Raw genomic sequence first — 23,484 nt, forward strand, 5'->3', positions numbered from 1 at the left:
TTCAGAGTCAACTGAATGACATTAGGACAATAAATAAATAGAACAACTATTGTAAGTGAGCTGCTGATGCCAATCACACAGTACAAATTCCAAGCATGCAGATTACTTGTTAAATGCTTTAATTATTTGATTGTATATTAACATTATTAATAACAAGCAATAAAAGTTAGCAAAGATTTGCCTCAGAAATATAGATCTGAGAGGGAAAGGAGGTGGCATCAGTTTACCATAACAGCACATCATCCCTCTGGCTGTTGCCTTGGAGACAACAACTGCCCTTGTATAAGCACTCAAACAGTAGGCCTATAGGAATTATGATTAGCCAGGCATTCACATATATAAAAAGAACTGTGTAAAAAAGTAAACAAAAAAACCTTGCTCAAGTCATATTTATTCAGAACACAACACACCCCATTTACACCGTTTAACTTCTACCTGTGTTTCCAGCACTGACACCATTGTGTGGCAGGCTGTGATTTGTCAGAATTCACAGATGCTGCACTTGCTAATATGGGGAGTTTCATCAGTGGCTTGCCCTGCACTGACAGAGGTGGAGAGACTTGACACACCTTCAAAGCTCTGACTGCCTTGTTTATAGACATCAAACACCAGTATTATCCTTGACCTCAGAACAATTTCTGATGACAAATTTAAAAAAGAAACGCTCATTGAATTGAACACGCCACATAGACCACACAATTCAGTAGTGCCTCGTAGGGCCAATAGAACTATTCACGTTTTTGTGCCAACCTCATCCCTTAAATGACATAGGACGTTAACTTCATCCCAAAAACATACCCTGGACAAAAAAAATAAACAAACATAAAATCTATGAAATAGTCTAAGGAGATTCCATATCAGAGCTGAGCTGGTTTATTCACAGAGACAGGTGGCTCAATTCTGCAAACTTAAAGCATCAAACCATTTTGAAGGTGAGAGAAGAGGATTCTATGATGAACAAAACAAAACAAAAACACAACAGCGCAATTGCTCATGAGAGGAGGAACATGCGTGTTTGTTGTGATCCTGAGTCTCAAACCACAGGGAAACCACTTCACATAATAGTATCACCCCAGTAAATCAAAACATGGCAAGTATCAAGCCTTAAAAAGAGACTTCCAAGGGTCATTCACATACATTAGAATGGAGAAAGGGGGGAAAGAGAGCGGTGACAGTGTTGTTATCAAATAAAAACATATGTGGGTTTACAGCATGGATTGTGACAATACAGGTTTGAAATCAAGAGGACCATTGCTGTGCATCTTAGGCAAGGTCCTAAACCTCATTTGCGTTATGCCGTGCTGTATATTAGTCCACAAGGCAACATGATAGAAGTTCAACTGGACTTTATGAACCTGATAGCGAGTGTTTGGCTTGATTGCCTTCAAATGACCCCTGGGGCCTGTTGCACAAAACTAGGATAAGGGATTAAGCCAGGATATCTTGGTGATCCTGGCTCAATTGATCCGTAATCCGGTTGCACTAAAGATGGATAGGGGGCAGGAGGATATGTTATGGTATAAATTACCATGGAGATTTATTCTGTGGAGCTAGCCTGCTCCAGACCAGGCTAAATTCCAGGATCTATTTAATCTCATCCCTAATGTCAGTCAGCAGTCACCACAAATGGAAACCAATAGTTATTTCACTGCTCACTATACATTGTTATCACATATAACTAGACCCACTGTTATTATTTAAACGTTTGTGATCATTAATTTCAATGATTTTGGATAAAAAATGATTTTTAGATGATGTTGCTATCATTAGATAATTTACAGTTTCCCATAGACTATAAGGCTATATATAAAATGATAGAATATTAGGGCCACAGAGGGGAAAAAAACACAAGTCATAATATTGTAACCAGTTGTTTTAAAGGAGGACAGTTGTTAAAATGACAGATGTGGGGCATTTCGTGAAATTGTACTTCAGTATGGTTTCATAAACAAAGACATGCTGATGTGCCAGAATATTAAGTATCACATTGTCATAAGTATCAAAACTGTAAAAACAATATGTAGCTTTTCTGCAGAAAGAACCAGCCTCATAAATTTATGACTTTATCCTTTTTCTTCAGTGTGGCCCTAGTACTCTGTCATATAAACAAATACACATTCCATATGAATATAAAAACACAATGTGTAACATTATGTTCCTTTATTGAATAAGGACAAAACAAAGCAGGTAAACCATCAGCTCCTTTCGAAACTGAAGTCACAGTGACTCTACAAGATGGAAAGCACAGAATCCAAGCATATTATACAAAATGATACATACACATTCAAAGGTCTGTATATAACACACCCTGCATGTCTGCACACTAAAATAAATGCAGGACAAATCCATACACATCAACTGAACAGACAAATGAATGGATGCAGTAGCCTCCCTGCAGCCTTGTATTACACACAGTATACCGCACAAACATCATAAGAGGCCAAATTCGTCAAAAAACGAACCCAAAAAAACCCAAATTCCTCTGCCACCGCAGGACATATTTAACCAAAATTGAAAGCACACATACTAACTAAAATAATTCAACACATATTGGTCCCTCAGCAGCCGACCACTGTCGTCATCAGGGAAGATTGCCGGATTGTCCCAGTCCATGGCTGGTGGCACTCTGGGGGCCCTCTCCTTCCTCAGGCAGGCCACATTGTGGAGGACAGCACAAGCCACAGTAATATCACATGCCCTAACAGGGCTGACCCTTAATTTGTGAAGGCAGTGAAAGCGTGCCTTCAGGAGGCCAAAGGTCATTTCAACTCTGGCCCTGGTCCTGGCATGGGCATGGTTGTAGGCCTGCTGTGCTTCCTGGGGGTCTGTGAAAGGTGTCAGGAGAAAAGGCTGGCAGCCATACCTCCTGTCTCCCAGCAACACACCAGAGAATTCACCTGTCAACACAAAATCTCATCATTACTACCTCATAAACACACTGATATTCTTGACACAGCCATGATGGTTATAAATAGGGGTTGTGTGGCTTACCTTGTGATAGGCACTGATAGATTTCAGAGGCCCGAAAGATTCTGGAGTCATGGACTGAGCCAGGCCATTTTGCCACAACATTGCTGATCACACAGTCAGCATTGCAGACCATCTGAAATCATAAGATGAGGAATATTACACCAATCAATGCACATCACTGGCAATGCAGAGTGTTCGTCAATGGACAATATCAAAAAGTTATGTTCACCTGAACATTAATGCTGTGAAAGGATTTCCTATTCACAAAATCGGCCTCATGGGCACCTGAGGGGGCTTTTATCCTTATGTGTGTGCAGTCCACTGCACCAATGACATTGGGGAAACCTGTCACACAAAGTAATGAGTATCCTACTATGTGTTAACAGTTGTCCTGTAATTTGTAGATCCTCTTACCTGCAATCCTATAGAACTCCTCTTTGATGTCACAGAGTCTTCTGTGGCCAGGGAAGGAGATGAAGACATCTGCTAATGCTTTGATAGCCAGACACACACTCCTTATTGTGCGGCAAATTGTGGCCTTGTTCAGCTGTTCTGCATCCCCCACTGAGTACAGGAAGGCTCCACTAGCAAAAAAGCGCAAGGCCACACAAACCATTTGCTCCACACTCAGTGCATGGCTCCGTGCAGTGCGGTGCTTAATCCTGGGACCCAGTAGTCTGCATAGATACCTGATGCCATCTGCAGAAAACCTGTATCTTTCATATAGATGGTCATCAGGGAAGGCCAGTGGGTCCAACCGGTCCCTGAAGACCCTTTCTCGCCTGAAGGCTCTCCTCAGCACAAGTGCTTCTTCATCCACCACATCTCGCACGAATGGGCATGCCATTGTCAGAGCAGAAAGGAACACACAATTTTGGGCCTTCATATAGGCTAGTGGCCACACCTGGTGCTGGGGGGGTGGGCAAAAGAGGGCGATGCCTTATAACGATGACTTGGTTGTACTGATTGCTGGGAAAATAAAAAAAAACTTAGAAAGATGCCACCGTCCTGTGTGCTCACAATAAGAGCTCATATGTCATGGCTCACTTGACTTTACGAGAATATACCTAATTTTTATTTTGAGCTGTGTCATCTTCTTGGAGCTGGGGGAGGAAAGAAAAATAATGATTAATACATTTGTGTAATGCTTGACAGACAGACAGACAGACAGACGTGGGAAGGATTTGTTACATGTATTTGGAATATGTTTTAAATGACTTCTGAGTATTTTGTCATTTGTATTGCACTGGATCACACTACACTCCAATGTATTTTGTAACAAGATAGTTTCGAGAGTTGTCATTTGTATTTTCAAAATACAAAATACTTTTCTATACCATTTTTCATTTTTTTTTTTATAGCGGTTCAACATTTTGTGGACCCCTTTCACCCTGCATTGGTATCAGAAGTCTGATACAACTATGGTGTGATACGAGTGTATGCTAAATGAACTAAATATAAAATGTACATGTAAAAATGAACAATTGCAAAGCATGCTGAGTATTATTCTAATGAGCCCCCCCCCCCCCAAAAAGGCTAATAATAATAATACCCAGTGTGCTCTGCAGTTAATTTAGGTAGGTTCATTTTCACAACTACATTAGGTAATTTAGCAGGCACTCTTATCCAGAGTGACTTAGTCACTGCATTCAACTAATCTAGATTAACAACATATCATAGTCATAGCAAGTAAATGTATCTATAACCACCACTGAGAATGTTGTTGCTGTTTGGGCTGGCTACTTGCAAATGTATTTCTATATTTAAAAACATACCAAATACATGTATTTTAATGAAATACATTTCAAACTAAAAGCATTTTGTAGTTTATTTTGATACATTATTCTTTATGGTATTTTTCCCCCCATCACCCGCACTCACACGTACACGCACTCTTGAGAGATCCTGTGTCTCAGGCTTGGCTATTGATTACTACAGTTATTGATTAGGACTATTTGGAAACATCATGCATGATGCAGGTCATTTCTCAGATCTAAATTAAACACCAGTACAAGAGAAAATCAATTATTTTTGTCTCTCTGTTTATTTTAGATACAAAATAATAGCCTTCATGTCCAATTACATCTGTTGGCAACAATAATGGCCTGAGAACCTGCACGTGTAGCCTACAGCAGACAGGAATCTTTGGCTCCAGTAATTGAACCTGACGAGGCGCCAGGCTCGTGCCGCCACTGTATCTGAGGTTGTAATATACAGCCTACAAAAGCCTTGTCCTTACTAACACTTTAAATCCTAAGCTTGCTGATCATTGTCTGTGTAAATACTAGCCTACAAAAGGCCTTGTCACTACTAATTGTGCTCAAAGAGTTCAATAATAACAATAACGTTAAAGGGATACTTCGGGATTTTGGCAATGAGGCCCTTGATCTAGTCAGATGAACTTGTGGATACCATTTTTATGTCTCTGTGTCCAGTATGAAAGAGGTACAGGTAGTTTTGCGAGCCAATGCTAACTCGAGTTAGCGCAATGACTGGAAGTCTATGGGTATCTACTAGCATTGCTAAAATCCCCAAATATCCCTTTAACGAGAGGAAATCAAGCTCTGGTTATCACATTGATTTGTGGCGGACTGAAAATCCTTCCATGCTTGACTATTGAGTTCTGAGATGGTTCCAAAATAGCCTGTCTGCATTTACACAAGTAATGGTCTTTTGACCAATCAGATCAGATTGGTCAAAAGACCTATTAGTGATAAAAAAAAAAAAATCTGAATTGACCTGCCTGTGCAGGCTGGTCTCAGACTAGACGTAACATGGTAAACAAAAATATGTCCCGCTCAAATTAGTATGATATGTTACGTTTGTTATGCTTACCAGTACTCAAATTTCCTGGTGGTATTGATGGCCCGTCAATCCCCCCTTGTGTGACTGAACATATTAATAATAATTCCTTTCTCCTGGCTGCCACTCTCACTCATATGGCTCTCTCAGAAATTTATATTCTTATTATTAACCAATGCCGGTCACGTGATCAGGGACCTTCTCACAGGCATCACCGCTCCGAAGTAGGCTACTAGTGAAGACAGAGATATCGGGGATACAACAGTGCGTGTCCATCTTGTTCTTGTAATATTTCAAGCACAGATGACTCTGGGACAGGTGTGGGATGATAGAGCCCAAATTAATACAACCAAAAAAAAAAAAAAAACATTTTAAAAGCAATGAGGCTGATGCAACAGATCAGATCGTTTAGCTTAAAATGTTGATAAACTATTAGACTATTTCTTCACATTATAATGTGTTCTTAAATGACTTGCCTAGTTAAATAAAGGTTAAATAAAAAATAACAACATTAAATAAAAAAATATAAGTGCAGCAATGTGCACATGGCAGTAGGCTATAAGCGTGAATGTTCCAAAATGCAATTAGTGGGAAAACACTGTTCTACAAAGCGCACCATATGGGTTGTTAATATGAGTACTGTAGGATTGTGTCTTTGGCTGCTGGACAACAGGAAGTTGAGAACATGAAATAAATACTGGTATCAATGGGATATGAGTAAGTGTTTATAAAATATTCCCCTTAACATTCCTATGGTTGAAAGTAGGGATGCACGATATATCGGTGAAGATATCGGAATTGGCCGATGTTAGCTAAAAATGCCAACATCTACATCGGCCCGATGTCTAGTTTAACGCCGATGAGCAAAACCGATGTCAAAGCTGACGTGCATACCTATATAACGTAGGTACATGACGTAATGACGCCACGTAAAATGTAGAGCTACACGTGCAACACAGCATTCCTAACCTAGCCCACAATGTCTGCTGTGTGGATCGAGCAGTCAACAAGTCGAGCAGTCATTTGAAAGAGTCAGAACATTTCAGCGAGACAACTCAAAGGCGAAATCCATTAACGCCAAGATAATAGAATTCATTGCCATTGACAATCAACCGTTCTCTGTCGTGGGTGAAGTTGGCTTTGGACAACTGGTCGTCACTGCTATTAGCTCACGACTGACATTTGGACCAGTGATATCAGCCCCATGAGCATGCTGAGTCTGACAGCACAGTGTGTCATTGAGGATTTCGTACTGAGAAAAGTCGTATTTCATGCTCATGAATGTTGTCGTTCTCATACCGCTGCTGCCATTTCAATGGCATTTGAGAACATGTTTGAAACTCGGAAACATGAACACACTAGCTAGCTCCATTCAAACAACTGAGTCGAGAAATAAGCTCATCAACTGCGCCTGCAGCAGACGTGTCATGGCATTGAAACGCCTGCTTAACAGGCATTCTCTCTTCACTGTGTCGCCACCATGCTCGATGCTATGTACAAGGACCGCTACTTCGATGCAAACAAGAAACAGGGTTTACGTGAAATGTTATATACACAGCTGGACAAGATGGAAACGGACACAGTGACAGTGCGCACTGAGGAAGAGAGGCCATGGACAGACAGAGCTGAAACTTCACTGCTTGACATGTATGATGAAATCCTGGTTGAGAATTAAACGACTGAACAAATGAACAACGAAACAGCACAGCAAGCTGGGCCAGTTGTGCGCCACCCTATGGGACTCCCAATCACAGCCGGATGTGATACAGCCTGGATTCGAACCAGGGACTGTAGTAACGCCTCTTATACTGAGATGCAGTGCCTTAGACCGCTGCGTCCATGTGTGTGTGTTAACTATTTGACTGTACTAGAATGCTTAAAAAGCTGCACATTTTTTAAATATCGGGTATCAGTATTGTTTGTTTTTTTGCCAAGGAAAATATTGGATATCGGTAACGGCCAAAAATGTCATATCGGTGCATCACTAGTTGGAAGAGGGTAAGATATTCCTCATAAAAAAAAAAAACTTCCAGGTTTTAAACAGTTACGTTTATGATTAAATAGTTTCAAAATGTTGACTGCCTCCAATCAGATTGAAAGGTGGGTGATGTTACGGTGCACAACAGGCACTGGCCTTTCTCTTCTATCTGAACTTACAGTGCCCTCTATTATGACAAAAATCAAGCATTTAGACGTAAATATAAATTATCCGACCTACACTTTTTTTGCTACTTTGCAACTACTTAGCGTGTTAACTAACCCTTCCCCTAACCTTAACACTATAACCTAACTCCCATTCTTAACATTAGCCACCTAGCTACCAAGCTAATGTTATTGTAATTCGTAACATGTCATACATATTGCAAATTCATAACACATTGTATTAATTGCAATTTGTAAAATATCGTAAATTGTAATTCATAACACATCATACGAATTGTAATTCGTAACATATCATACAAAATAGATGGACATCCACAAATTAATAAATACTATACCAAACGTAACAAATCATGCTTATTTCAATGTCCCGGATTTTGGTTAAATATATTACGTCTACCCCTGATTCCACGTTGGCCTGTGTAAACGCAGCCTATGTTAAAAAGGGGCAATCTGCAGTTACTACATCCATTTTTTGGACAAACAAATGATTGATATGTACCTATTGTTCTTGAAGAATATAATTTATAAAATGCCCCATGAGCGTAACTCAACTGTCAAAATATAAGCTTTTCTTACTCCAATGTTTGTTTACATGTATTTTGTTTACAAACACTATACAGCCTCAAAAAATGGTTAAAACTATAATTGTGATTTCATGGATGGTCAGTCCTTGCATCCATAGCTCGGTCTATGAATTTGAGAGTGGTTACATTACTCCAGCCCCATTCCTCATCTTTTTAGCGAAACAGTGGCTGGGTGTGTGGCTTTGTTATTGTTTCAACTACTGATTGCTACTTTAACTGACATTTAGTAGTCTATAAAATAGGGGTCTTTAATTCAGTGGTAGCCATAACATTTTTATTGAACACATATGGTTTTCAAGACAAGGTAGCTATAGTCAGTAGTGAAATATTATGATAGTCTGAAAACAATCATATTTATTCTGTGCGTCCCATTAACGTCCTTCCACTCAAATTATTCTGTGCGTAAGCAGGGTATATAGCCTAGCCTATGGGGTTAACAGATTGCCTACGAATCAATCGGTTTGCTTTTAAATCCTACACATTGCTCGACTGTTTGTAGATATTTTGCTGTACACACACAAACCACCCGTGTCATCCACTCTTGAATTGTTAAAACGACATGCTCAAATAAACAACACAAAACATGACCACTCACTCACCCAGCACACAAGCCGAAGGATCGTTTGAGGCTGTTGAAAGAAAGTCAATGGGTCGAAGGCTCCTCCAGCCTTCCCCGCACCGTACGCTTGCATCCCCTGCATCACCCCCTCCATCTTCAGCTGCTGCTGGTGGTGATTTCCCCGTCTCCGAATTCAGTACCCAGTCTAAGACGTTAAATGACGTGGGTTTGTTCGCTCGTTCAGTGTATTGACCTTGGTATTATTATAACGCTGCCCGTTGTAACGGGATTGACTCGGTTTTAATTGATTCTAGTCTCAGCTCTGCCCTTTTGCCAATCCAAAACCTTCCGACCGTGGCTGCTTTCTGTGGTTTTGAAGCTCATTTATTTCCCTCAACAGCCTCTTCCCCTTCTCCCTATCCCTTTCTCATCTAAAGGGTTGAGAGAAAGAAGCCGAGCAGACACGCATTCTTGTGAGTAGCGAGCGCGCGCATACGGCACAGTCAAGTTTTTGACGCGCACTCACTCTCGACAATCACATCAAGCTCCTTGCCATTTTATTTTTACTGAGGCGCGCTCCTAACAGAAAACATGATCTTATTCAATAACGGGAAAAGAAACCTATCACTTTTTTTTTTTTTAAAGAAGCCTACACGCTAGGACTTGAAGTGGGATAAACAAGCCCACTCACTACAGGCTCACATATGTATTATATGCATGGGTAATCAGCGATCTCTTCCTGATTTACAAATTGGATCAACTGCTTTGCTCAATCTGTTCTTCTCCCCAGTCTACCTTGTAGGAGAGGCCTATGCCACCTGGCGGATAACTATTGGCAGTGGCTCTCACTAGGCAAAACATTGTTCATGACCATGTATTGTGTTGTGTATAAATCTAGAATGTATCGTTCAAGTAATTTACTGACTAGTGTTTTTTAGTCCAGGGCCTAAAGAGCCACCCAGAGACATATCCGATAAAAATGAGTAACGCCTACAAATCCCGAGGTATAATTATATTTCATGAGAAATTGTGACATTACCATAGCCTATTGCTTTTTCTTCTTCAGAGTCAACTGAATGACATTAGGACAATAAATAAATAGAACAACTATTGTAAGTGAGCTGCTGATGCCAATCACACAGTACAAATTCCAAGCATGCAGATTACTTGTTAAATGCTTTAATTATTTGATTGTATATTAACATTATTAATAACAAGCAATAAAAGTTAGCAAAGATTTGCCTCAGAAATATAGATCTGAGAGGGAAAGGAGGTGGCATCAGTTTACCATAACAGCACATCATCCCTCTGGCTGTTGCCTTGGAGACAACAACTGCCCTTGTATAAGCACTCAAACAGTAGGCCTATAGGAATTATGATTAGCCAGGCATTCACATATATAAAAAGAACTGTGTAAAAAAGTAAACAAAAAAACCTTGCTCAAGTCATATTTATTCAGAACACAACACACCCCATTTACACCGTTTAACTTCTACCTGTGTTTCCAGCACTGACACCATTGTGTGGCAGGCTGTGATTTGTCAGAATTCACAGATGCTGCACTTGCTAATATGGGGAGTTTCATCAGTGGCTTGCCCTGCACTGACAGAGGTGGAGAGACTTGACACACCTTCAAAGCTCTGACTGCCTTGTTTATAGACATCAAACACCAGTATTATCCTTGACCTCAGAACAATTTCTGATGACAAATTTAAAAAAGAAACGCTCATTGAATTGAACACGCCACATAGACCACACAATTCAGTAGTGCCTCGTAGGGCCAATAGAACTATTCACGTTTTTGTGCCAACCTCATCCCTTAAATGACATAGGACGTTAACTTCATCCCAAAAACATACCCTGGACAAAAAAAATAAACAAACATAAAATCTATGAAATAGTCTAAGGAGATTCCATATCAGAGCTGAGCTGGTTTATTCACAGAGACAGGTGGCTCAATTCTGCAAACTTAAAGCATCAAACCATTTTGAAGGTGAGAGAAGAGGATTCTATGATGAACAAAACAAAACAAAAACACAACAGCACAAATGCTCATCAGAGGAGGAACATGCGTGTTTGTTGTGATCCTGAGTCTCAAACCACAGGGAAACCACTTCACATAATAGTATCACCCCAGTAAATCAAAACATGGCAAGTATCAAGCCTTAAAAAGAGACTTCCAAGGGTCATTCACATACATTAGAATGGAGAAAGGGGGGAAAGAGAGCGGTGACAGTGTTGTTATCAAATAAAAACATATGTGGGTTTACAGCATGGATTGTGACAATACAGGTTTGAAATCAAGAGGACCATTGCTGTGCATCTTAGGCAAGGTCCTAAACCTCATTTGCGTTATGCCGTGCTGTATATTAGTCCACAAGGCAACATGATAGAAGTTCAACTGGACTTTATGAACCTGATAGCGAGTGTTTGGCTTGATTGCCTTCAAATGACCCCTGGGGCCTGTTGCACAAAACTAGGATAAGGGATTAAGCCAGGATATCTTGGTGATCCTGGCTCAATTGATCCGTAATCCGGTTGCACTAAAGATGGATAGGGGGCAGGAGGATATGTTATGGTATAAATTACCATGGAGATTTATTCTGTGGAGCTAGCCTGCTCCAGACCAGGCTAAATTCCAGGATCTATTTAATCTCATCCCTAATGTCAGTCAGCAGTCACCACAAATGGAAACCAATAGTTATTTCACTGCTCACTATACATTGTTATCACATATAACTAGACCCACTGTTATTATTTAAACGTTTGTGATCATTAATTTCAATGATTTTGGATAAAAAATGATTTTTAGATGATGTTGCTATCATTAGATAATTTACAGTTTCCCATAGACTATAAGGCTATATATAAAATGATAGAATATTAGGGCCACAGAGGGGAAAAAAACACAAGTCATAATATTGTAACCAGTTGTTTTAAAGGAGGACAGTTGTTAAAATGACAGATGTGGGGCATTTCGTGAAATTGTACTTCAGTATGGTTTCATAAACAAAGACATGCTGATGTGCCAGAATATTAAGTATCACATTGTCATAAGTATCAAAACTGTAAAAACAATATGTAGCTTTTCTGCAGAAAGAACCAGCCTCATAAATTTATGACTTTATCCTTTTTCTTCAGTGTGGCCCTAGTACTCTGTCATATAAACAAATACACATTCCATATGAATATAAAAACACAATGTGTAACATTATGTTCCTTTATTGAATAAGGACAAAACAAAGCAGGTAAACCATCAGCTCCTTTCGAAACTGAAGTCACAGTGACTCTACAAGATGGAAAGCACAGAATCCAAGCATATTATACAAAATGATACATACACATTCAAAGGTCTGTATATAACACACCCTGCATGTCTGCACACTAAAATAAATGCAGGACAAATCCATACACATCAACTGAACAGACAAATGAATGGATGCAGTAGCCTCCCTGCAGCCTTGTATTACACACAGTATACCGCACAAACATCATAAGAGGCCAAATTCGTCAAAAAACGAACCCAAAAAAACCCAAATTCCTCTGCCACCGCAGGACATATTTAACCAAAATTGAAAGCACACATACTAACTAAAATAATTCAACACATATTGGTCCCTCAGCAGCCGACCACTGTCGTCATCAGGGAAGATTGCCGGATTGTCCCAGTCCATGGCTGGTGGCACTCTGGGGGCCCTCTCCTTCCTCAGGCAGGCCACATTGTGGAGGACAGCACAAGCCACAGTAATATCACATGCCCTAACAGGGCTGACCCTTAATTTGTGAAGGCAGTGAAAGCGTGCCTTCAGGAGGCCAAAGGTCATTTCAACTCTGGCCCTGGTCCTGGCATGGGCATGGTTGTAGGCCTGCTGTGCTTCCTGGGGGTCTGTGAAAGGTGTCAGGAGAAAAGGCTGGCAGCCATACCTCCTGTCTCCCAGCAACACACCAGAGAATTCACCTGTCAACACAAAATCTCATCATTACTACCTCATAAACACACTGATATTCTTGACACAGCCATGATGGTTATAAATAGGGGTTGTGTGGCTTACCTTGTGATAGGCACTGATAGATTTCAGAGGCCCGAAAGATTCTGGAGTCATGGACTGAGCCAGGCCATTTTGCCACAACATTGCTGATCACACAGTCAGCATTGCAGACCATCTGAAATCATAAGATGAGGAATATTACACCAATCAATGCACATCACTGGCAATGCAGAGTGTTCGTCAATGGACAATATCAAAAAGTTATGTTCACCTGAACATTAATGCTGTGAAAGGATTTCCTATTCACAAAATCGGCCTCATGGGCACCTGAGGGGGCTTTTATCCTTATGTGTGTGCAGTCCACTGCACCAATGACATTGGGGAAACCTGTCACACAAAGTAATGAGTATCCTACTATGTGTTAACAGTTGTCCTGTAATTTGTAGATCCTCTTACCTGCAATCCTATAGAACTCCTCTTTGATGTCACAGAGTCTTCTGTGGCCAGGGAAGGAGATGAAGACATCTGCTAATGCTTTGATAGCCAGACACACACTCCTTATTGTGCGGCAAATTGTGGCCTTGTTCAGCTGTTCTGCATCCCCCACTGAGTACAGGAAGGCTCCACTAGCAAAAAAGCGCAAGGCCACACAAACCATTTGCTCCACACTCAGTGCATGGCTCCGTGCAGTGCGGTGCTTAATCCTGGGACCCAGTAGTCTGCATAGATACCTGATGCCATCTGCAGAAAACCTGTATCTTTCATATAGATGGTCATCAGGGAAGGCCAGTGGGTCCAACCGGTCCCTGAAGACGCTTTCTCGCCTGAAGGCTCTCCTCAGCACAAGTGCTTCTTCATCCACCACATCTCGCACGAATGGGCATGCCATTGTCAGAGCAGAAAGGAACACACAATTTTGGGCCTTCATATAGGCTAGTGGCCACACCTGGTGCTGGGGGGGTGGGCAAAAGAGGGCGATGCCTTATAACGATGACTTGGTTGTACTGATTGCTGGGAAAATAAAAAAAAACTTAGAAAGATGCCACCGTCCTGTGTGCTCACAATAAGAGCTCATATGTCATGGCTCACTTGACTTTACGAGAATATACCTAATTTTTATTTTGAGCTGTGTCATCTTCTTGGAGCTGGGGGAGGAAAGATAAATAATGATTAATACATTTGTGTAATGCTTGACAGACAGACAGACAGACAGACGTGGGAAGGATTTGTTACATGTATTTGGAATATGTTTTAAATGACTTCTGAGTATTTTGTCATTTGTATTGCACTGGATCACACTACACTCCAATGTATTTTGTAACAAGATAGTTTCGAGAGTTGTCATTTGTATTTTCAAAATACAAAATACTTTTCTATACCATTTTTCATTTTTTTTTTTTATAGCGGTTCAACATTTTGTGGACCCCTTTCACCCTGCATTGGTATCAGAAGTCTGATACAACTATGGTGTGATACGAGTGTATGCTAAATGAACTAAATATAAAATGTACATGTAAAAATGAACAATTGCAAAGCATGCTGAGTATTATTCTAATGAGCCCCCCCCCCCCAAAAAAGGCTAATAATAATAATACCCAGTGTGCTCTGCAGTTAATTTAGGTAGGTTCATTTTCACAACTACATTAGGTAATTTAGCAGGCACTCTTATCCAGAGTGACTTAGTCACTGCATTCAACTAATCTAGATTAACAACATATCATAGTCATAGCAAGTAAATGTATCTATAACCACCACTGAGAATGTTGTTGCTGTTTGGGCTGGCTACTTGCAAATGTATTTCTATATTTAAAAACATACCAAATACATGTATTTTAATGAAATACATTTCAAACTAAAAGCATTTTGTAGTTTATTTTGATACATTATTCTTTATGGTATTTTTCCCCCCATCACCCGCACTCACACGTACACGCACTCTTGAGAGATCCTGTGTCTCAGGCTTGGCTATTGATTACTACAGTTATTGATTAGGACTATTTGGAAACATCATGCATGATGCAGGTCATTTCTCAGATCTAAATTAAACACCAGTACAAGAGAAAATCAATTATTTTTGTCTCTCTGTTTATTTTAGATACAAAATAATAGCCTTCATGTCCAATTACATCTGTTGGCAACAATAATGGCCTGAGAACCTGCACGTGTAGCCTACAGCAGACAGGAATCTTTGGCTCCAGTAATTGAACCTGACGAGGCGCCAGGCTCGTGCCGCCACTGTATCTGAGGTTGTAATATACAGCCTACAAAAGCCTTGTCCTTACTAACACTTTAAATCCTAAGCTTGCTGATCATTGTCTGTGTAAATACTAGCCTACAAAAGGTCTTGTCACTACTAATTGTGCTCAAAGAGTTCAATAATAACAATAACGTTAAAGGGATACTTCGGGATTTTGGCAATGAGGCCCTTGATCTAGTCAGATGAACTTGTGGATACCATTTTTATGTCTCTGTGTCCAGTATGAAAGAGGTACAGGTAGTTTTGCGAGCCAATGCTAACTCGAGTTAGCGCAATGACTGGAAGTCTATGGGTATCTACTAGCATTGCTAAAATCCCCAAATATCCCTTTAACGAGAGGAAATCAAGCTCTGGTTATCACATTGATTTGTGGCGGACTGAAAATCCTTCCATGCTTGACTATTGAGTTCTGAGATGGTTCCAAAATAGCCTGTCTGCATTTACACAAGTAATGGTCTTTTGACCAATCAGATCAGATTGGTCAAAAGACCTATTAGTGATTTAAAAAAAAAAATCTGAATTGACCTGCCTGTGCAGGCTGGTCTCAGACTAGACGTAACATGGTAAACAAAAATATGTCCCGCTCAAATTAGTATGATATGTTACGTTTGTTATGCTTACCAGTACTCAAATTTCCTGGTGGTATTGATGGCCCGTCAATCCCCCCTTGTGTGACTGAACATATTAATAATAATTCCTTTCTCCTGGCTGCCACTCTCACTCATATGGCTCTCTCAGAAATTTATATTCTTATTATTAACCAATGCCGGTCACGTGATCAGGGACCTTCTCACAGGCATCACCGCTCCGAAGTAGGCTACTAGTGAAGACAGAGATATCGGGGATACAACAGTGCGTGTCCATCTTGTTCTTGTAATATTTCAAGCACAGATGACTCTGGGACAGGTGTGGGATGATAGAGCCCAAATTAATACAACCAAAAAAAAAAAAAATTTTTTTTAAAAGCAATGAGGCTGATGCAACAGATCAGATCGTTTAGCTTAAAATGTTGATAAACTATTAGACTATTTCTTCACATTATAATGTGTTCTTAAATGACTTGCCTAGTTAAATAAAGGTTAAATAAAAAATAACAACATTAAATAAAAAAATATAAGTGCAGCAATGTGCACATGGCAGTAGGCTATAAGCGTGAATGTTCCAAAATGCAATTAGTGGGAAAACACTGTTCTACAAAGCGCACCATATGGGTTGTTAATATGAGTACTGTAGGATTGTGTCTTTGGCTGCTGGACAACAGGAAGTTGAGAACATGAAATAAATACTGGTATCAATGGGATATGAGTAAGTGTTTATAAAATATTCCCCTTAACATTCCTATGGTTGAAAGTAGGGATGCACGATATATCGGTGAAGATATCGGAATTGGCCGATGTTAGCTAAAAATGCCAACATCTACATCGGCCCGATGTCTAGTTTAACGCCGATGAGCAAAACCGATGTCAAAGCTGACGTGCATACCTATATAACGTAGGTACATGACGTAATGACGCCACGTAAAATGTAGAGCTACACGTGCAACACAGCATTCCTAACCTAGCCCACAATGTCTGCTGTGTGGATCGAGCAGTCAACAAGTCGAGCAGTCATTTGAAAGAGTCAGAACATTTCAGCGAGACAACTCAAAGGCGAAATCCATTAACGCCAAGATAATAGAATTCATTGCCATTGACAATCAACCGTTCTCTGTCGTGGGTGAAGTTGGCTTTGGACAACTGGTCGTCACTGCTATTAGCTCACGACTGACATTTGGACCAGTGATATCAGCCCCATGAGCATGCTGAGTCTGACAGCACAGTGTGTCATTGAGGATTTCGTACTGAGAAAAGTCGTATTTCATGCTCATGAATGTTGTCGTTCTCATACCGCTGCTGCCATTTCAATGGCATTTGAGAACATGTTTGAAACTCGGAAACATGAACACACTAGCTAGCTCCATTCAAACAACTGAGTCGAGAAATAAGCTCATCAACTGCGCCTGCAGCAGACGTGTCATGGCATTGAAACGCCTGCTTAACAGGCATTCTCTCTTCACTGTGTCGCCACCATGCTCGATGCTATGTACAAGGACCGCTACTTCGATGCAAACAAGAAACAGGGTTTACGTGAAATGTTATATACACAGCTGGACAAGATGGAAACGGACACAGTGACAGTGCGCACTGAGGAAGAGAGGCCATGGACAGACAGAGCTGAAACTTCACTGCTTGACATGTATGATGAAATCCTGGTTGAGAATTAAACGACTGAACAAATGAACAACGAAACAGCACAGCAAGCTGGGCCAGTTGTGCGCCACCCTATGGGACTCCCAATCACAGCCGGATGTGATACAGCCTGGATTCGAACCAGGGACTGTAGTAACGCCTCTTATACTGAGATGCAGTGCCTTAGACCGCTGCGTCCATGTGTGTGTGTTAACTATTTGACTGTACTAGAATGCTTAAAAAGCTGCACATTTTTTAAATATCGGGTATCAGTATTGTTTGTTTTTTTGCCAAGGAAAATATTGGATATCGGTAACGGCCAAAAATGTCATATCGGTGCATCACTAGTTGGAAGAGGGTAAGATATTCCTCATAAAAAAAAAAAACTTCCAGGTTTTAAACAGTTACGTTTATGATTAAATAGTTTCAAAATGTTGACTGCCTCCAATCAGATTGAAAGGTGGGTGATGTTACGGTGCACAACAGGCACTGGCCTTTCTCTTCTATCTGAACTTACAGTGCCCTCTATTATGACAAAAATCAAGCATTTAGACGTAAATATAAATTATCCGACCTACACTTTTTTTGCTACTTTGCAACTACTTAGCGTGTTAACTAACCCTTCCCCTAACCTTAACACTATAACCTAACTCCCATTCTTAACATTAGCCACCTAGCTACCAAGCTAATGTTATTGTAATTCGTAACATGTCATACATATTGCAAATTCATAACACATTGTATTAATTGCAATTTGTAAAATATCGTAAATTGTAATTCATAACACATCATACGAATTGTAATTCGTAACATATCATACAAAATAGATGGACATCCACAAATTAATAAATACTATACCAAACGTAACAAATCATGCTTATTTCAATGTCCCGGATTTTGGTTAAATATATTACGTCTACCCCTGATTCCACGTTGGCCTGTGTAAACGCAGCCTATGTTAAAAAGGGGCAATCTGCAGTTACTACATCCATTTTTTGGACAAACAAATGATTGATATGTACCTATTGTTCTTGAAGAATATAATTTATAAAATGCCCCATGAGCGTAACTCAACTGTCAAAATATAAGCTTTTCTTACTCCAATGTTTGTTTACATGTATTTTGTTTACAAACACTATACAGCCTCAAAAAATGGTTAAAACTATAATTGTGATTTCATGGATGGTCAGTCCTTGCATCCATAGCTCGGTCTATGAATTTGAGAGTGGTTACATTACTCCAGCCCCATTCCTCATCTTTTTAGCGAAACAGTGGCTGGGTGTGTGGCTTTGTTATTGTTTCAACTACTGATTGCTACTTTAACTGACATTTAGTAGTCTATAAAATAGGGGTCTTTAATTCAGTGGTAGCCATAACATTTTTATTGAACACATATGGTTTTCAAGACAAGGTAGCTATAGTCAGTAGTGAAATATTATGATAGTCTGAAAACAATCATATTTATTCTGTGCGTCCCATTAACGTCCTTCCACTCAAATTATTCTGTGCGTAAGCAGGGTATATAGCCTAGCCTATGGGGTTAACAGATTGCCTACGAATCAATCGGTTTGCTTTTAAATCCTACACATTGCTCGACTGTTTGTAGATATTTTGCTGTACACACACAAACCACCCGTGTCATCCACTCTTGAATTGTTAAAACGACATGCTCAAATAAACAACACAAAACATGACCACTCACTCACCCAGCACACAAGCCGAAGGATCGTTTGAGGCTGTTGAAAGAACGTCAATGGGTCGAAGGCTCCTCCAGCCTTCCCCGCACCGTACGCTTGCATCCCCTGCATCACCCCCTCCATCTTCAGCTGCTGCTGGTGGTGATTTCCCCGTCTCCGAATTCAGTACCCAGTCTAAGACGTTAAATGACGTGGGTTTGTTCGCTCGTTCAGTGTATTGACCTTGGTATTATTATAACGCTGCCCGTTGTAACGGGATTGACTCGGTTTTAATTGATTCTAGTCTCAGCTCTGCCCTTTTGCCAATCCAAAACCTTCCGACCGTGGCTGCTTTCTGTGGTTTTGAAGCTCATTTATTTCCCTCAACAGCCTCTTCCCCTTCTCCCTATCCCTTTCTCATCTAAAGGGTTGAGAGAAAGAAGCCGAGCAGACACGCATTCTTGTGAGTAGCGAGCGCGCGCATACGGCACAGTCAAGTTTTTGACGCGCACTCACTCTCGACAATCACATCAAGCTCCTTGCCATTTTATTTTTACTGAGGCGCGCTCCTAACAGAAAACATGATCTTATTCAATAACGGGAAAAGAAACCTATCACTTTTTTTTTTTTTTAAAGAAGCCTACACGCTAGGACTTGAAGTGGGATAAACAAGCCCACTCACTACAGGCTCACATATGTATTATATGCATGGGTAATCAGCGATCTCTTCCTGATTTACAAATTGGATCAACTGCTTTGCTCAATCTGTTCTTCTCCCCAGTCTACCTTGTAGGAGAGGCCTATGCCACCTGGCGGATAACTATTGGCAGTGGCTCTCACTAGGCAAAACATTGTTCATGACCATGTATTGTGTTGTGTATAAATCTAGAATGTATCGTTCAAGTAATTTACTGACTAGTGTTTTTTAGTCCAGGGCCTAAAGAGCCACCCAGAGACATATCCGATAAAAATGAGTAACGCCTACAAATCCCGAGGTATAATTATATTTCATGAGAAATTGTGACATTACCATAGCCTATTGCTTTTTTCTTCTTCAGAGTCAACTGAATGACATTAGGACAATAAATAAATAGAACAACTATTGTAAGTGAGCTGCTGATGCCAATCACACAGTACAAATTCCAAGCATGCAGATTACTTGTTAAATGCTTTAATTATTTGATTGTATATTAACATTATTAATAACAAGCAATAAAAGTTAGCAAAGATTTGCCTCAGAAATATAGATCTGAGAGGGAAAGGAGGTGGCATCAGTTTACCATAACAGCACATCATCCCTCTGGCTGTTGCCTTGGAGACAACAACTGCCCTTGTATAAGCACTCAAACAGTAGGCCTATAGGAATTATGATTAGCCAGGCATTCACATATATAAAAAGAACTGTGTAAAAAAGTAAACAAAAAAACCTTGCTCAAGTCATATTTATTCAGAACACACCCCATTTACACCGTTTAACTTCTACCTGTGTTTCCAGCACTGACACCATTGTGTGGCAGGCTGTGATTTGTCAGAATTCACAGATGCTGCACTTGCTAATATGGGGAGTTTCATCAGTGGCTTGCCCTGCACTGACAGAGGTGGAGAGACTTGACACACCTTCAAAGCTCTGACTGCCTTGTTTATAGACATCAAACACCAGTATTATCCTTGACCTCAGAACAATTTCTGATGACAAATTTAAAAAAGAAACGCTCATTGAATTGAACACGCCACATAGACCACACAATTCAGTAGTGCCTCGTAGGGCCAATAGAACTATTCACGTTTTTGTGCCAACCTCATCCCTTAAATGACATAGGACGTTAACTTCATCCCAAAAACATACCCTGGACAAAAAAAATAAACAAACATAAAATCTATGAAATAGTCTAAGGAGATTCCATATCAGAGCTGAGCTGGTTTATTCACAGAGACAGGTGGCTCAATTCTGCAAACTTAAAGCATCAAACCATTTTGAAGGTGAGAGAAGAGGATTCTATGATGAACAAAACAAAACAAAAACACAACAGCGCAATTGCTCATGAGAGGAGGAACATGCGTGTTTGTTGTGATCCTGAGTCTCAAACCACAGGGAAACCACTTCACATAATAGTATCACCCCAGTAAATCAAAACATGGCAAGTATCAAGCCTTAAAAAGAGACTTCCAAGGGTCATTCACATACATTAGAATGGAGAAAGGGGGGAAAGAGAGCGGTGACAGTGTTGTTATCAAATAAAAACATATGTGGGTTTACAGCATGGATTGTGACAATACAGGTTTGAAATCAAGAGGACCATTGCTGTGCATCTTAGGCAAGGTCCTAAACCTCATTTGCGTTATGCCGTGCTGTATATTAGTCCACAAGGCAACATGATAGAAGTTCAACTGGACTTTATGAACCTGATAGCGAGTGTTTGGCTTGATTGCCTTCAAATGACCCCTGGGGCCTGTTGCACAAAACTAGGATAAGGGATTAAGCCAGGATATCTTGGTGATCCTGGCTCAATTGATCCGTAATCCGGTTGCACTAAAGATGGATAGGGGGCAGGAGGATATGTTATGGTATAAATTACCATGGAGATTTATTCTGTGGAGCTAGCCTGCTCCAGACCAGGCTAAATTCCAGGATCTATTTAATCTCATCCCTAATGTCAGTCAGCAGTCACCACAAATGGAAACCAATAGTTATTTCACTGCTCACTATACATTGTTATCACATATAACTAGACCCACTGTTATTATTTAAACGTTTGTGATCATTAATTTCAATGATTTTGGATAAAAAATGATTTTTAGATGATGTTGCTATCATTAGATAATTTACAGTTTCCCATAGACTATAAGGCTATATATAAAATGATAGAATATTAGGGCCACAGAGGGGAAAAAAACACAAGTCATAATATTGTAACCAGTTGTTTTAAAGGAGGACAGTTGTTAAAATGACAGATGTGGGGCATTTCATGAAATTGTACTTCAGTATGGTTTCATAAACAAAGACATGCTGATGTGCCAGAATATTAAGTATCACATTGTCATAAGTATCAAAACTGTAAAAACAATATGTAGCTTTTCTGCAGAAAGAACCAGCCTCATAAATTTATGACTTTATCCTTTTTCTTCAGTGTGGCCCTAGTACTCTGTCATATAAACAAATACACATTCCATATGAATATAAAAACACAATGTGTAACATTATGTTCCTTTATTGAATAAGGACAAAACAAAGCAGGTAAACCATCAGCTCCTTTCGAAACTGAAGTCACAGTGACTCTACAAGATGGAAAGCACAGAATCCAAGCATATTATACAAAATGATACATACACATTCAAAGGTCTGTATATAACACACCCTGCATGTCTGCACACTAAAATAAATGCAGGACAAATCCATACACATCAACTGAACAGACAAATGAATGGATGCAGTAGCCTCCCTGCAGCCTTGTATTACACACAGTATACCGCACAAACATCATAAGAGGCCAAATTCGTCAAAAAACGAACCCAAAAAAACCCAAATTCCTCTGCCACCGCAGGACATATTTAACCAAAATTGAAAGCACACATACTAACTAAAATAATTCAACACATATTGGTCCCTCAGCAGCCGACCACTGTCGTCATCAGGGAAGATTGCCGGATTGTCCCAGTCCATGGCTGGTGGCACTCTGGGGGCCCTCTCCTTCCTCAGGCAGGCCACATTGTGGAGGACAGCACAAGCCACAGTAATATCACATGCCCTAACAGGGCTGACCCTTAATTTGTGAAGGCAGTGAAAGCGTGCCTTCAGGAGGCCAAAGGTCATTTCAACTCTGGCCCTGGTCCTGGCATGGGCATGGTTGTAGGCCTGCTGTGCTTCCTGGGGGTCTGTGAAAGGTGTCAGGAGAAAAGGCTGGCAGCCATACCTCCTGTCTCCCAGCAACACACCAGAGAATTCACCTGTCAACACAAAATCTCATCATTACTACCTCATAAACACACTGATATTCTTGACACAGCCATGATGGTTATAAATAGGGGTTGTGTGGCTTACCTTGTGATAGGCACTGATAGATTTCAGAGGCCCGAAAGATTCTGGAGTCATGGACTGAGCCAGGCCATTTTGCCACAACATTGCTGATCACACAGTCAGCATTGCAGACCATCTGAAATCATAAGATGAGGAATATTACACCAATCAATGCACATCACTGGCAATGCAGAGTGTTCGTCAATGGACAATATCAAAAAGTTATGTTCACCTGAACATT

The 23,484-nt window shown here is 40.3% G+C and overlaps 3 protein-coding genes across 6 annotated transcripts in view; all 3 read right to left on the reverse strand.

Moving 5' to 3' along the window:
- Window positions 1-102: 102 nt before the first annotated feature.
- On the reverse strand, window positions 103-9,215 carry LOC139565050 (putative nuclease HARBI1). Of its 2 annotated transcripts, XM_071385072.1 has the most exons (5): window positions 9,119-9,203; window positions 4,038-4,073; window positions 3,385-3,939; window positions 2,992-3,103; window positions 103-2,897 (listed from the first exon to the last, which is right to left on the reverse strand). In XM_071385072.1, exons 3-5 carry the CDS (start codon window positions 3,451-3,453, stop codon window positions 2,527-2,529), a joined length of 552 nt encoding a protein of 183 aa, XP_071241173.1. In that variant the 5' UTR covers window positions 3,454-3,939; window positions 4,038-4,073; window positions 9,119-9,203; the 3' UTR covers window positions 103-2,526. The 2 variants fall into 2 exon arrangements, with proteins under 2 accessions (XP_071241173.1, XP_071241172.1); XM_071385071.1 differs by having other exon boundaries at window positions 3,385-4,073; window positions 9,119-9,215.
- Window positions 9,216-10,241: 1,026 nt separating this feature from the next.
- LOC139565257 (putative nuclease HARBI1) lies at window positions 10,242-20,033 on the reverse strand. 2 transcript variants are annotated; one of them, XM_071385440.1, is made up of 5 exons: window positions 19,259-20,033; window positions 14,177-14,212; window positions 13,524-14,078; window positions 13,131-13,242; window positions 10,242-13,036 (listed from the first exon to the last, which is right to left on the reverse strand). In XM_071385440.1, the coding sequence occupies exons 3-5, from the start codon at window positions 13,590-13,592 to the stop codon at window positions 12,666-12,668; spliced, it is 552 nt and encodes a 183-aa protein (XP_071241541.1). In that variant the 5' UTR covers window positions 13,593-14,078; window positions 14,177-14,212; window positions 19,259-20,033; the 3' UTR covers window positions 10,242-12,665. The 2 variants fall into 2 exon arrangements, with proteins under 2 accessions (XP_071241541.1, XP_071241540.1); XM_071385439.1 differs by having other exon boundaries at window positions 13,524-14,212.
- Window positions 20,034-20,383: 350 nt separating this feature from the next.
- LOC139564739 (protein FAM171A2-like) overlaps window positions 20,384-23,484 on the reverse strand; it is a 71,665-nt gene continuing 68,564 nt past the window's right edge. For both annotated transcript variants that reach the window (XM_071384507.1, XM_071384506.1), the window contains 2 exons: window positions 23,268-23,379; window positions 20,384-23,173 (listed from right to left, as the gene is read on the reverse strand). The gene's annotated coding sequence lies outside the window, so the exon portion shown is untranslated. The remainder of the gene's footprint in view (window positions 23,174-23,267; window positions 23,380-23,484) is intronic.

This window comes from Salvelinus alpinus, chromosome 36 (assembly GCF_045679555.1).
Source record: "Salvelinus alpinus chromosome 36, SLU_Salpinus.1, whole genome shotgun sequence".
NCBI classification, from domain to species: domain Eukaryota; kingdom Metazoa; phylum Chordata; class Actinopteri; order Salmoniformes; family Salmonidae; genus Salvelinus; species Salvelinus alpinus.

What these genes read in the sequence shown, in the direction of transcription:
- LOC139565050 (XM_071385071.1), bottom strand. Translation starts at nt 3,453, where the DNA reads ATGTCTTCATCTCCTTCCCTGGCCACAGAAGACTCTGTGACATCAAAG. An exon ending in GGAGTTCTATAGGATTGCAG is followed by an intron (nt 3,104 to 3,384) that starts GTAAGAGGATCT and finishes TTATGATTTCAG; the next exon opens with ATGGTCTGCAATGCTGACTG. An exon ending in CTATCAGTGCCTATCACAAG is followed by an intron (nt 2,898 to 2,991) that starts GTAAGCCACACA and finishes TTGTGTTGACAG; the next exon opens with GTGAATTCTCTGGTGTGTTG.
- LOC139565257 (XM_071385440.1), bottom strand. Translation starts at nt 13,592, where the DNA reads ATGTCTTCATCTCCTTCCCTGGCCACAGAAGACTCTGTGACATCAAAG. An exon ending in GGAGTTCTATAGGATTGCAG is followed by an intron (nt 13,243 to 13,523) that starts GTAAGAGGATCT and finishes TTATGATTTCAG; the next exon opens with ATGGTCTGCAATGCTGACTG. An exon ending in CTATCAGTGCCTATCACAAG is followed by an intron (nt 13,037 to 13,130) that starts GTAAGCCACACA and finishes TTGTGTTGACAG; the next exon opens with GTGAATTCTCTGGTGTGTTG.